General features: G+C 52.3%; 6 protein-coding genes across 9 annotated transcripts in view; 4 read left to right on the top strand and 2 right to left on the bottom strand.

The window, feature by feature from the left end:
* Positions 1 to 64, top strand: part of LOC126581523 (ETS-like protein pointed) — a 108582-nt gene extending 108518 nt beyond the window's left edge. For all 4 annotated transcript variants that reach the window (XM_050245233.1, XM_050245235.1, XM_050245234.1 and 1 more), the window contains exon 11: positions 1 to 64. This exon is cut by the window's left edge and continues 1220 nt beyond it. The gene's annotated coding sequence lies outside the window, so the exon portion shown is untranslated.
* A 3115-nt stretch (positions 65 to 3179) lies between these two features.
* LOC126570854 (zinc metalloproteinase nas-4-like) lies at positions 3180 to 4260 on the top strand. The gene is made up of 3 exons (XM_050228907.1): positions 3180 to 3549; positions 3634 to 4070; positions 4177 to 4260. Exons 1-3 carry the CDS (start codon positions 3180 to 3182, stop codon positions 4258 to 4260), a joined length of 891 nt encoding a protein of 296 aa, XP_050084864.1.
* A 379-nt stretch (positions 4261 to 4639) lies between these two features.
* On the top strand, positions 4640 to 5559 carry LOC126574554 (uncharacterized). The gene is made up of 2 exons (XM_050234818.1): positions 4640 to 4888; positions 5161 to 5559. Exons 1-2 carry the CDS (start codon positions 4640 to 4642, stop codon positions 5557 to 5559), a joined length of 648 nt encoding a protein of 215 aa, XP_050090775.1.
* On the bottom strand, positions 5540 to 7273 carry LOC126570851 (uncharacterized). Its single transcript, XM_050228904.1, has one exon. The coding sequence runs from the start codon at positions 7271 to 7273 to the stop codon at positions 5627 to 5629; it is 1647 nt and encodes a 548-aa protein (XP_050084861.1). The 3' UTR covers positions 5540 to 5626.
* A 195-nt stretch (positions 7274 to 7468) lies between these two features.
* LOC126570852 (glutamate dehydrogenase, mitochondrial) lies at positions 7469 to 9098 on the top strand. The gene has a single exon (XM_050228905.1). The coding sequence runs from the start codon at positions 7530 to 7532 to the stop codon at positions 9096 to 9098; it is 1569 nt and encodes a 522-aa protein (XP_050084862.1). The 5' UTR covers positions 7469 to 7529.
* Positions 9099 to 9226: 128 nt separating this feature from the next.
* Positions 9227 to 11874, bottom strand: LOC126570850 (cell division cycle protein 16 homolog). The gene is made up of 4 exons (XM_050228903.1): positions 11835 to 11874; positions 11675 to 11775; positions 10991 to 11611; positions 9227 to 10921 (listed from the first exon to the last, which is right to left on the bottom strand). The coding sequence occupies exons 2-4, from the start codon at positions 11765 to 11767 to the stop codon at positions 9368 to 9370; spliced, it is 2268 nt and encodes a 755-aa protein (XP_050084860.1). The 5' UTR covers positions 11768 to 11775; positions 11835 to 11874; the 3' UTR covers positions 9227 to 9367.
* Between the last annotated feature and the right edge of the window lie 626 nt (positions 11875 to 12500).

The following is a 12500-nucleotide window of genomic DNA, read 5'->3' as shown; positions in this document are numbered from 1 at the left end:
CGTTATTTTTTAAAATAATATATATTATATATATAAATATAAATATACGTGTTAGTTATAGCAATGTTTGATGCTTTGTGATAAGTCTCTAATTGTATTGTGAACCCCCTCCCTTTTTTTATTGTATTTCTATATTCGTTTATTTTATTCTCACACGCACACGCTCACATACATACACACATACATACAGCACACAAACAGACACACTTACAACACGAAATAGTATTCGCGCCATCTGTTTTCGTTCTCTGCTTTTGCAAAGTCTGTTTGGCGAAGGTTGAAGTGTTTTCCTGTTTTTTTTTTCTTTCGAAAGCTTCAGATAACTTTTTTACGAGTTTTTGTTTGATATTTTGTTTTTGCGTTCTCGTTTTTGCGTTGCGTATAGATTTCAGTTTCGTGCCTTTTTTTTACAGAAAGTGCGAATGGCACGAACAATCGATCAAAATTGTATGTGTGTTCGTGCGTGCGTGTGGGTGTGTGTATGTGTGTCTGCTGTGGTGTCTGTAACGTGTACGTGTGCATTCGGTTCGGTGGCTCTTCTACCGTAAGCTGTGTGAACGCGATAACAGTATAAGGCCCAATAGATAAAGTGCGTAGAAAGGGGGAAACCGGACAACACAGCAGTACTATTGATATCTTCTTGTAGCTTAAGCCACTGGTTTCGATTGTCAAGCGCTTCAGAGAGCATTAAACGAACCATCTAAGCAACCATCTTTCATTAAAACGGAAAGAGGGAGCGACACATTTCGGCTACGGATCACGCAGCAGGTCACGATCCACGATCGTTGGATCAGTTGATTGATAGTCTAGCAGCCAATGCGCGCAGAGAAGCTACGGTTCCGTCGATCCGCGGAAGACAAACGAAGATCGGCGAGCAAACTCAGTTGTAAACTTTAATTGTTCGATGTAGATATAATGCTAGAAAACACCTAGAAGAAGAAAGGCGGTTGCCGTGAAAGCGGTCGAAAAATGAAAACAAAACAAAAATACGAATCGTAGAAGAGAATTTCGCGAGAAAGGGGTGGCGTTAGAGGGGCGAGAAGGCGTGAAAATTTGGAAATAAATTAAAAAACCTGAAAATCTATAACAACCTGTGTAGCTGCATTATTTCGTTTGTGATATTCGCTTTCGTGGAGCTTGTTTTGAAAGAAAAACGTGTGGTAAGCAGTATCAGTCCATCACATCAGTACAAACAATAAACCACTTTGAAATCTCTTGAGTTGGTAAAGAAAAAGATAAAACGCGTGTACTGCTGCCATGATAATTGCAATGTGTTGCCAGGGGATTACAATGATCCATTATATTATGGACATGTGTTGTTACGCTGCGCATAATCATCAGGCATGTTCATAGATTAGGGATAGAGCGATTGCTCATTGTATCGACCAACAATCTCAGAAACACCCAAGGGATCCACGGGCAGTCAGTCCGAGACAAGATGGTCAGAGAGGGTATCATACTGTTCCTTATCGTTATGCACGCCACCAAGTAAATTGTTATGATAGTTTCTTAACAACTTGAGCGAAAATTAATTATGTATAAACCCTTTTTGGTTAGTAATTAGCACTCAAAATGTTTGATCTGCACCCTCTGCTTTTGAATCGCCGTTTCTAATCGATATATCCAACCCTTTGAGCAACGAAATGATAATATTTAAAACACTAATCTACATAACATATTGTTGCTAACTCATAGCACAGGACCAACAGAATGCCTGCTATTAGCACAATAAAAAGCAAACATCGAACCAACTAAATGTTGGCCATTGTTCACCTTTCCCTGGTTATGTTCCGTTGCGAAACCACGATTAACTCTCAAAGAGCGCGTTACAAGGTCCCTGTTGTAAATTCATAAAATTGCGAAGAAAAACTCTACCGTAGCAACCTTTGGAGCCACTAGGGAAAAACTACTCGAGGAAGGAGTCATTTTCCCATCGGCAATCAAGCAACCGTATCCATCCTAGTCCGCGATCCCTCCCAAGTGAGCCGATCCTCTAATCGCAATTCGCTCACATCGCCCCGGGACCGTGGCGGGACCAACAGATTAAGGCCATCAGGCTGGCTTTATGGCGGGTAATTTGACAGAAAGCCGGTGCAATTTGATGTTCCCAATTTTCACCCATTTTTGTCCTCCTCCCGTTAAAGGGGACCGGTTTGGTTGCGCTCCAGCTCCCTCCCAATACGGCACCAGGGACCGGAGCCTTCCTTAGCTGGCTGGATTCTCACGGCCGAAATGGAAATATAAAAATGAAAAATGTACCCCCGATAGGGAAGGGGGGGGGGGGGGGGGGTTGGCACATCGCGAATGCAAATGATCATAAAGTAATGGGGTCAATGGAATTGAGTGACTTTGCGCCGTCACCAACAACACCTTCCACCTCGTGCACCGTCGGATGGCGGATGGCGTTATGAAAATCCGATTGTTCGTTGCACGCGTTTGCAGGCGATCCCGCGGGAGTCATTGCCAGCACAGGGCCAGCAATCAAGAGCAAGGTCATGAGGGAGGGAGGATTCGACGTTCTACCACCCCCGATTGATTCTGCCGCCAAAAAAAAAAAGCATGTTAGCAAACGCACCAATCGAACGAGGTAGAACGAAGTAGAAAAAAAACGGCGGTGATAATGGCATGGCATCGGGATCGGCGAACACACCACAATGGACGATGTTCTAGGTGGAGAGAAGCGCCGGGGAACACGAGTATAGTAGCAGCAGCAGCAACCGGCTTCGATGGTCGACTGGCTGGCTGGCTGGCTGGCTGTCTTATCGGTCACGGAACAAAACAAACACAGCTCCGGCGGCTAACCCGGTTCCTGTCTGTGGCGCATGTGTCTTGCGTATTCTATGGTTGGTGTAACAAATTGAAGCCAAATTGCAGCTGCCATAAACGAAAAGCGTGGGGTTCGCTAGAACGAAACCCAAGAACCATCCCCACACATACACACGCAGCGCGGCACACACTCGGGGCCCTGGTGGCCTTGCAAAGGTAGCAGCAAGTTGAAGGAAAGCCCCCCCGGGGGGAAAGGGTGTTGGATGCCACGACACGACATATAAATACGGAGCCCGGCAACCCAGAACAAATTAATCAGTTCTAACCGTTCGTTCGTGGTGTAGCACCGTCACGTTTCAAACAAACGCTACATTTTTAGTAAAAACGATCCGTCTTCAGAAGCAACCGGCAGGATGGTATCACCGAGGAAACGGCAACAAGCGATCACCCTGCTGCTCCAGGGAGTGCTGGTAGTGTCCGCCAGTGTGGCCGCCAGTGTGATCCAGCGTGACGCCGGTCCGGAGGAGAACGGGCTGGGCGAGGACCTGGCGATCGATCTGTCGCACCTCGGACCGGAACTGTACGGTGAGCCGGACGAATCGGTCGGAAAGCTGGTGGCCGCCTTCGATCCCTCGTCGGCCGGGAGCGGTAACGTGGAGGAGCTCGGTAGCTACCTCGAGGGTGATATGCTGATCGATCGACCGGCGGGACGTAATGGACTGGCCAGCACCTCATCCCGCTGGCCGAACGGTGTCGTACCGTTCGTAATTGGAGGAAACTTTGGTAAGCGTGACGTCGCCTTTTTGGGCTGTCTCTCTCTAGCTGTTGCCAATCATTTCATTGCCTGCTCGTTTCTCGCTTCCGCAGACGCCAAAGGAATGCAGCTGATCGAGGAAGCCATCAACGAGTACCACAAGAAGACGTGCATCCGGTTTGTCCCGCGAATGGGCGAAAAGGATTACGTGTCGTTCGAGAGCTCCAACAGTGGTTGCTGGTCAAGCGTCGGTAGAATCGGAGGCAAACAGGCGGTCAACTTGCAGATCCCCGGGTGTACCACACTCGTTGGAACGGTTATGCACGAGATGATGCACGCGCTCGGCTTCCTGCACGAACAGAACCGTGAGGATCGCGACGATTGGGTAACGATCCGTACCCAAAACATCAAGGCCGGTACGGCCAACAACTTCGACAAGGCACGGTCCGGAACGACCAACAGTTTCGGTGTGGACTACGATTACGGTAGCATCATGCACTACTCGGCCAACGCTTTCTCCTCGAACGGGCAGCCAACGATCGTTGCTAAGGTAAGTGCCAGGGAAGGACTCCATCCTAATCATCCTGCTCATACATTACCATGACAACCGTGTGTGCCTGTGTGTGTCTGTGTGTTCTCTCGGTGTTTTCGCGCAGAAATCATTCACCGGTACCATGGGCCAACGGGAGGCTTTCAGTGAGAAAGATCTGGCCAAGATTAGGCGCATGTACGGGTGCTAGTGGTATCCTTCGCACCGCACCCACGCTCCACAGCACCCAACTAACACCCAACACCATCGCTTCGCACCCGCCAATCATCCCACCCCCTCGGACCTGGACCGTCCCGGTTGGACCTATCGGTTGTTGCATCACGCGCATCTCGGAGCTTCATTGTGCTATTTGTCGGTGAAATAAAGTTCCCTCGATCTTGGCGTTCGGGCACCCGTTCTTAGCAGCTCCACTTGTCCCGAAACTCATTTCCTGCGCCCTTTGACGAAACGCACGAAGCGCATCATCACGATCACGACCACGACCCATTACGATCTCCAGACACATCATATGTCTTCCTCGCATCCTTGGTCATACACTCCGGCCATTCTAGCGCTCCGGTGGCAACAAGATGGGCCAACGTTCCGGGTTCTCTAGCAGCGACCTCGCCAAGCTGCGCAACATGTACGGATGCACGGACTCCGGATCACCGTCCGCCAACAGCGGAGGCCAGCGGCCACAGCGACCACAGCGTCCGCAACGTCCGGTTCGTCCCCAGCGACCGGCCAACGGTGGCAATGGGGGTCAGGTGGCCGGAGCCATCCTCAACCTGATCGGCGGTCTGTTTGGCGATTCGGACAACAACGCTACGGAGCCGGCAGTAGCGGCAGAACGACGTTAACAACTCTTGGCCGCCACGCAGCAGACCCAAACAGCTCAGGGACGAGCCATCGTTCGAACAAATTAATCGTTTTATCACGCTTCACCCCACACTCCCTAGCTCTCCCCTTGTTTTTTTTAGCAAAAGTACCCCCCCCCCTCTCCGGCATTTTTATTTAACAAAATAAACGGCCTTAGCTTTTCAAAGACAGCGCCAATCTTGCTCCAACTCCTATTCGCCATCTTTCCGGTGCTCTCTTCGCCCATTTGCAGCACTCGCTCGGTACGGCCAAGATGGGCCAACGGGATGGATTCTCGTGGAACGATCTGGAGAAGCTGAACCGAATGTACAACTGCAAGGGAGCAACCGTCGCGCCGGCCACAGTCGGTGGACAGTCGAACCTGAAACCACCGGGCTTCGTCGGCCCTGCCCTGTTTCCCGGTGGATCCGCTGCCAACGGTGGACAAGGAATTGGCGGCAACGGTGGCGGTGGACTGCCATACTATCCACAGCCTGGTGCTGGTCCGTACTATCCCTATCCGGGACCGATGAACCCGGGTCCCTACTATCCGCCCTATCGACCACAGCCGGGCTACCCGTACGGACCGTACGATGAGGTGGACCACCAGACCATCACTGAACCGCAACCGCCAGCCACCAACGACGTTTGATTTGAAAGGAACGTGAATTTAGAATAAAAGCGAATCCGATCCAACACCCAAATAACCCGATCCGGGTCTACTGGTAGCGTTTGTTGACCAGCATACGGGAGCGAGGAAGTTTGCATTGGCTGAGTGTGTGAAGGCGGTACTGCATCTCCGGTGCGGCCATCCGCTTCCGGACGTTCTCCATCATACGCTCGTCCTCGGTCGGTTGGACGATGTGTTCGTCGTGCTGGTTAACGTCCTGTCCCTCGGCACACTCGGCACACTGTTGCGCGGGCGTCGCTTCCGGTTCAGGGTCCTCGGTGGTCGGTGTGAGTCCTGGCCTACGGCGCTTCACCAGTTCCATCACCTTCCGTTCGATGACGGCCAACGCTTTGGTGAGTGCGTCCTTCGTGAGCTTCTGGCGATCGGTGCGAGTTGTGCCACCCATCAGCACCACAATGGCCGGTCGATCGAACCCCAGCAACTCCAGCGCCTGCTCGACGGTTTCCAGCTTCAGTTCGAGTGCCGCCTCCTGATACGTAACGTCCGCTTCAAGCTGTTCCGTTTCCTTCCGTGCCCGGTGGAGTTGTTCCTCGGTCTGCTTCTCCTTCTGCTCGTTGGTGAGCTGTTTGCGGCGCTGCGCCTCCCTGGCACCATCGGCCACTTCCGCGAGTTCGCGCGCTCGCTCCGTAGCGGCCTCAAGCTGTGCATCCGTTTCGTTCGCGTACTTAAACAGCGCCATGTACTTGTCCTGCTGGCGCTCGATCAACGCCAACACATCGTGCATCGATTGGAGCTGCAGTGCCTCACGCGTTCCATCGACGATCGTCCGGTAGCGGGTGGTCCGATCCAAGCAGGCCCGCTTAAAACGATCCCGCTTGCTAACGATGGCCGGATCCAGGTTGGCCACTGGCCGGGTGGCGCCTTTCGTACGCAGGAACGCATTCGTGTGGCGCGTACCGACGATCTGGCGGTCCACCTCGATCATCTCGTTCACCTGTTGGCGCGTTTCGCGCGCTTCCTGTGCCTTCAGCGATTCGATCCGGTGGCAAAGCTCTTCACTCTGGTTAAAGGCCAACGTGGCACGTTCGATCATGTCGATGAGAAACTTGCGGTTCCGGGCAAGCTGCTGGACGTACTGTTCCCACTGGCGGTTGTACCGTTTCCGTTCCTCTAGCATTCCCTCGAGCTCCTCACGGAGCTTCCGGTTGTCGCAGTGCACCTGGTTCTCTTGGGTGCGCACATGATGCAGGCGGGACTCCAGGGCTGCCACCTGCCGGGACGAGCGGTCCAACTGTTTGGCGAACAGAAAATCCGACGGAATGGCCTTCGTGACGGTTTGTAGCTCCTGTTGGGCGCGCTTGATCTGTGACTCCAGCTCTTGAATGTCGATCTTGGTGGCCGTAATCTTCCGATTCGTTTCGGCGGTTTCATCGAGCAGGCGTAGGATGATGGTGCGGCATCGTACGGCCTCGCGACGATGCACCGGTGCGTTCCTTACCCTGAGCAGCAGTTCCTTTTGAGCCGCTTCCCGTTCGATGTGCACCAGGCGTTTGTTGAGGCAACGCATCTCGTGTGCCTCGGCCGTTTCGCCCGGTTTGATCGCATCTAGGCGCAGGAACCGATGCTTCCATCGGGCTACCTCTTGCCGCTCCAGCCGCTCCCGCTCGGCCCGTTCCTCGGGAGATAAATTTTCCGACGGACCGAAGTACACGGGCACGGGTGCTGCGTTCGCCATCCCTAACCAGCCAATGGGTCCACAATGGTTGCTAGATCAGTGAGTGCGGGGCAGTCGCTTTCTTCGAATGTACGGTCACCAGGAAACAAACTCCTGGATACCTTGCCTGGCAGTTTGGCGTCGATTTCCTTAGTAAGCTGTGGAGTAGAGCAGTTGGGATTCATTATTCGAAGCAGTTTGCAGGTGAACGGAGAATTACACGGAGCAGCGAGAGAGGGTCCTTCCTGAAACAGATCGTAGTTGTTTGAGGAACAGAATGTTACGTGGAGTGCAAGCCATTGCCCTGCTTCGCCGCCAGGCACACACCATCCCGAAGCACCTGCAATCCATCCCGACCGAGCAGGATCCACCGTTCTCGAAGATGGTCGAGTATTGCTTCCACAAGGCCTGTCTCGTGCTGGAACCGCAGCTGATCGAATCGATGAGCAAGTACCCGACGATGAGTGCGGAACGTCGGATGGCCCGAGTGCAGGCGATCCTGCAGATCATCTCGAACAACTCGAGCACGCTGCAGATTCAGTTTCCGTTCCGGCGTGACAGCGGAGAGTATGAGATGGTTACCGGTTTCCGGTCGCACCACTGTCTCCACCGGCTGCCGGTCAAGGGTGGCATCCGGTACTCGCTGGATGTGTGCCAGGACGAGGTGGAGGCCCTCTCGGCACTGATGACCTTCAAATGTGCCTGCGTCAACGTGCCGTTCGGGGGAGCCAAGGGTGGCATCATTATTGATCCGTCCCGGTACAGCGAAAAGGAACTGCAGAGCATCACGCGCCGCTACACGGTCGAGCTGGCGAAGAAGAACTTTATCGGGCCCGGAATTGATGTGCCAGCGCCAGATATGGGAACGACATCGCGCGAAATGTCCTGGATCGCGGATCAGTATGGGAAAACGTTCGGTCACCGGGACATTAACACGATGGCGGTCGTCACTGGGAAGCCGCTCAATCAGGGTGGTGTCCGGGGGCGTACCGAAGCGACCGGGAAGGGAGTCTACATTGCCACGAACTGTTTTGCCCGTGAAACGAACTGGATGCGCGAAATCGGGCTGGAACCGGGGCTCGAGGGTAAAACGGTGATCGTGCAGGGGTTCGGCAATGTGGGACAGTACGCTGCCGAACACTTCCACAAGGCGGGCTGTAAGGTCGTTGGGATTATCGAGCGGGATGTTTCGCTTCACTGCCCGTCCGGTATCGACATCAAGGGGCTGAGCCGCTACAAGACGGAACACAAAACCATCAAGGGTTTCCCGAAGGCCACGGAGTTTGCCGGTGATTTGCTGCTGGAGCAGTGCGACATACTGATACCGGCGGCGGTCGAAAAGTCGATCACTGCGGAAAATGCGAAGAAAATTAAAGCCAAAATCATCGCGGAAGGGGCGAACGGACCGACGACACCGGCCGCCGATAAGATTCTGCAGGAGCGCCGCATTCTCGTCATCCCGGATCTGTACTGTAATGCGGGCGGTGTGACGGCTTCGTACTTTGAGTATTTGAAGAACATCAATCACATCTCCTTTGGCAAACTGTCGTTCCGCCATGAGGCACACAATCTGCGTGAGGTACTGGCTTCGGTGCAGGAATCTTTGCGAAGTGCGGGCGTTTGCGTGACGGTGTTGCCCACGAAACAGCTAAAGCACTACTTTGAGCATGCCAGCGAAGCGGACGTCGTATCGTCCGGGCTGCAGTTTGTGCTGGAAACGGCCGGCCAAGGTATCATGAAGGTGGCAGCCCAGCATAAGCTCTGTTTGGATCTGAGAACGGCCGCTTACATATGGTCGGTGGAGAAAATCTTCAAATCGTACGAAGAGGCTGGTCTCTCGATGTAGGGAGGTTGTTTTCATTTCTGAGTACCGTATCCTGTGAATGGCCACTCGAGGAATAATCATGCAATAAAAGAGAAGTTATTAAACTAGATATACACATTCAGGACCAAAGGAATAGTCATCGACATGGATATAAATGGGCAACATGTGACTTTGTATTTCATATTCTATTGGTTGTTAAGCAATACTATATTACATCAAACAACGGGAGTGTCGACGATCGAATCGGGGAGTCGATGATCGATGAGACTTGCTTGCAGCAGTGCCTAGATCTAGATATCCATACTCATATCATCGGCGCTCGTATCGCTCAGTGCGGACACATTCGAATCACACTCATCGAATCGCAGCTTAACCCGGCTCGGTAAGAGCACATTATCCGTCCCAATCGGATTAGGCCGAACATTGGACGGTTTTTCCACCGAATTGATCGACATTTCATCCTCCACCGTCGTGCCATCCTTGTCGGCGTTCTCCTCATCATCGGCACTTTCCACTGAAAAGAACGGCAGATCCTGTTCCTCGGCTAAATCCTCAATGACCTGCTTCAGTAGCGTCGTGGTGAACACATCGTCCCGTTTGAGGGACAAACTTTTATGGAATGAATCAACCGCATCGCTCAGCTGTCCGGTAAGTGCCTGCACGAACCCGATCGCAGTGAATGTTTTGGCATTGAGCGGATTCAACGACAGCGCCCAACGGTGATATTCTAGCGCTTCGTCGTACTTCTTGTTCTTTCGGCAGCAGTGACCGAGATTGTTCAGCACAGCCTCCCAGCGTACGGACAGATGCTCCCCGTTTTGCTTCGACAAACTGCGCACCATATCGAGCGTGTTACGCAGCACCTGCTCGGCGCTTTCGTACTGTTCGTTTTCGAACTTGATGACGCCCAGCTCGTGCAATACGTACACGTCGAGTGGCGCAATGGTCATTGCTTGGTAGAAAAACTTTTCCGCCATCTCCGGGTTCTTCGTTAGGCCACACTCAACACCGATGTACAGCAGGGGAAGATGACATCCGCGCATCAGTTGCGTCGCCTTGAAGTACGCGGCCATCGCTTGATCGTGTTCGTTTTCCTTGGCAAACGAATGACCGTACGCTAACCATGCCGGACCGAACAGGCGATCCAGTGAGGTCGCCTTCGAGAGGTAGCGCCGGGCATGATCACTTTTGCCGATGAGATCGTAGTAGCAACCGACGGCATACCAGGAGATTGCATCATCCGGATAAAAGTCCACCAGCTTGTGAGCAACGTAGAACAGCTGGTTTGTGTCGCGCGTTTCCGCCAGGCAGCCAATCTGGACCGTTAGCGTACGCCTGTGGTACGGATCGCGTTTCAGGATGGCGTCCAGCGTCTTCATGCACCGTTTGTAGTCACTCCGGTAGAAATATTGCTCCGCCTCGGCCGTCAAGAGATCGATGCTGTTCTCCAGCTTACTCATACATTGAGCGTACGGAATGCCGCTCGTCCCGGTGGCGCTGGTAAGTGGATAGGTGAACCGAATCGGGGTTTCCTTGCGTGTCGTGTTATTCGCTAATCCCGTATCACCGAGCGCTGTGGAACCGCCGGAAAACCCACCGCCTCCCAGTAGAGACGCTCTCGTGAGTGACGTGTGAATGAGATACGATGGAGTGTTTTTGATATCTTCCAGGAGTTTTTTTGCCGGCGACATAATTTTGCTCTGTTCTGACTTTTGTCTCGGTGTTAAGAAACTTCTGGATGTCCTAGAACAATCGGTATTTTTACTATTTTTCATCTTTTCCTTCAACTCCTGCCATATACTGGCATTCCCGGGCAGTGCAGGCGTTTGCTCGGGGTTCGTTAGCTTAAATGGAAGAGGAAAAAAAGGGTTCAGTTTAGTCGGAGTCGGAGTTCGGAGCGGTACGGAACTTACCGGAACAATCGATTCGTAGTACTTTTTCAGTTTGCTCTCATAGAGTCGCTTCAGAATCTTCCGCTCCGGTTCCGTGCACTGCTGAGGCCCTAGTATCTGTTGCAGAAGCTCCTTTTCTTCCCAGGCCATCAGCATATCGTGCTGCACGAGTGCATCGAGTGCTTCCGTGCAGTAAACCGATTTGTTCAGGGCCTGCACATAGCAATCCATCGCTAGCGAACGATTGTCCATGGCTTCTAGCACCTTGCCCTTGAGGTAGTACACCGAGGCCAAGATCTCGTTCCTGTTTGGCTCGTCGTATCCCAGCCCACCGGTGATTTCCGATCCTTCCGTAGCCTCGTCGCGCACCATGGTCGTAGCGACGGAAAGGGTTTCACTGTCCACCGAGCTCAGGATGTCCAGTGCAGCCTGGTACTCCTTCGCCTCGGTCATACACTCGGCGGCTAGATACTGGCACAGCAGATTGCGCTTCTCCAGCTCCCGACTGCAGATGATTTTGGCCGCCCGTTGGTACTCCCGCAGGTGAAACATACACTGTGCCTCCCAGTACACATCGCGCGGATCATCGTTGCTCAGGACCGTCACCTTTTCGGCCCAAAACAGGGCAGTTTTAAAGCGACGCTGAAAGGGGGGAAACACGCGGGCCATTGATCGAGATGCAACGCCGACCGAATAACCGCTTACCAGTTCCGTCGCCAGTTTCACCATCGCGCGATAACTATCCACATCGACCAGCTCTTGGCCATCGGTACTGCGAGTGGATGTGTCCGTCCTCATGGTATATTCTAAAACCATCGCAAGCGGATTAAATTATTGCGAAAAGTAATGTGAAAACGGGACTTACGCCGGGCGTGAAGCCGGTGAAGATCGGTTCGGCGAATCGGTTTTTGCACAAACACCGATTGACAGATCGCCAGCGTTTTCCAGGGTTGCTGTGAGGGGTGACGATGTGAAAAATCTTCGGAAAATTCAAAAAAAAACTGAAATAGCCTTTTTATTTCCTCGCCCTGAAATAGCCTTTTTAATTTCCTCGCCCTGAAATAGCCTTTTTAATTTCGCCGAGCATCTTCTTCAATTCGACGCCAGCGGCACCTGATAACCAACTCACGAAACTCCGCTCGGTTCGGTTGCTCTGATTTTGCGATTAAATATTTCAGATCCGACGGGATTAGTTCCGATTGTTAGTACTTATTCACTGTTTCTCCAGTCAATGCTTTATTTAAAGCCTTATAAACCCTTTCACGCTCTTCTTCAGCTTGTTCCAGCTTCTGTTTTAAAGAATCGTTCTCTTCGCGAAGAGTCTATGGGAATAGGAAAGCAAATAATCTAACTTATCGAATAGTCCTAATCCTTTCTCTCTGTGGCGCACTAACCCTGATTTCAGCTTCATAATCCACACTTTGCCGAGCCATTTTACGGAGTTGTACAACCACTGGAAATCCGCGGAGAGCAGCAGTTCAGTGTGATAGCGACCAGAAACAGATTCAATGAGAAACTGTTAAGAAATTGT

Source organism: Anopheles aquasalis, chromosome 2 (assembly GCF_943734665.1).
Source record: "Anopheles aquasalis chromosome 2, idAnoAquaMG_Q_19, whole genome shotgun sequence".
NCBI lineage: Eukaryota > Metazoa > Arthropoda > Insecta > Diptera > Culicidae > Anopheles > Anopheles aquasalis.
Note: the sequence above shows the minus strand (reverse complement) of the source record. Positions and strands in the feature narration are given on the sequence as shown.

What these genes read in the sequence shown, in the direction of transcription:
- LOC126570854 (XM_050228907.1), top strand. Translation starts at nt 3,180, where the DNA reads ATGGTATCACCGAGGAAACGGCAACAAGCGATCACCCTGCTGCTCCAG. An exon ending in CGTAATTGGAGGAAACTTTG is followed by an intron (nt 3,550 to 3,633) that starts GTAAGCGTGACG and finishes TCGCTTCCGCAG; the next exon opens with ACGCCAAAGGAATGCAGCTG. An exon ending in AGCCAACGATCGTTGCTAAG is followed by an intron (nt 4,071 to 4,176) that starts GTAAGTGCCAGG and finishes GTTTTCGCGCAG; the next exon opens with AAATCATTCACCGGTACCAT.
- LOC126570850 (XM_050228903.1), bottom strand. Translation starts at nt 11,767, where the DNA reads ATGAGGACGGACACATCCACTCGCAGTACCGATGGCCAAGAGCTGGTC. An exon ending in TGAAACTGGCGACGGAACTG is followed by an intron (nt 11,612 to 11,674) that starts GTAAGCGGTTAT and finishes CCCCCCTTTCAG; the next exon opens with CGTCGCTTTAAAACTGCCCT. An exon ending in ACTACGAATCGATTGTTCCG is followed by an intron (nt 10,922 to 10,990) that starts GTAAGTTCCGTA and finishes CTTCCATTTAAG; the next exon opens with CTAACGAACCCCGAGCAAAC.
- LOC126570851 (XM_050228904.1), bottom strand. Translation starts at nt 7,273, where the DNA reads ATGGCGAACGCAGCACCCGTGCCCGTGTACTTCGGTCCGTCGGAAAAT.
- LOC126570852 (XM_050228905.1), top strand. Translation starts at nt 7,530, where the DNA reads ATGTTACGTGGAGTGCAAGCCATTGCCCTGCTTCGCCGCCAGGCACAC.
- LOC126574554 (XM_050234818.1), top strand. Translation starts at nt 4,640, where the DNA reads ATGGGCCAACGTTCCGGGTTCTCTAGCAGCGACCTCGCCAAGCTGCGC. An exon ending in ACAACGCTACGGAGCCGGCA is followed by an intron (nt 4,889 to 5,160) that starts GTAGCGGCAGAA and finishes GCCCATTTGCAG; the next exon opens with CACTCGCTCGGTACGGCCAA.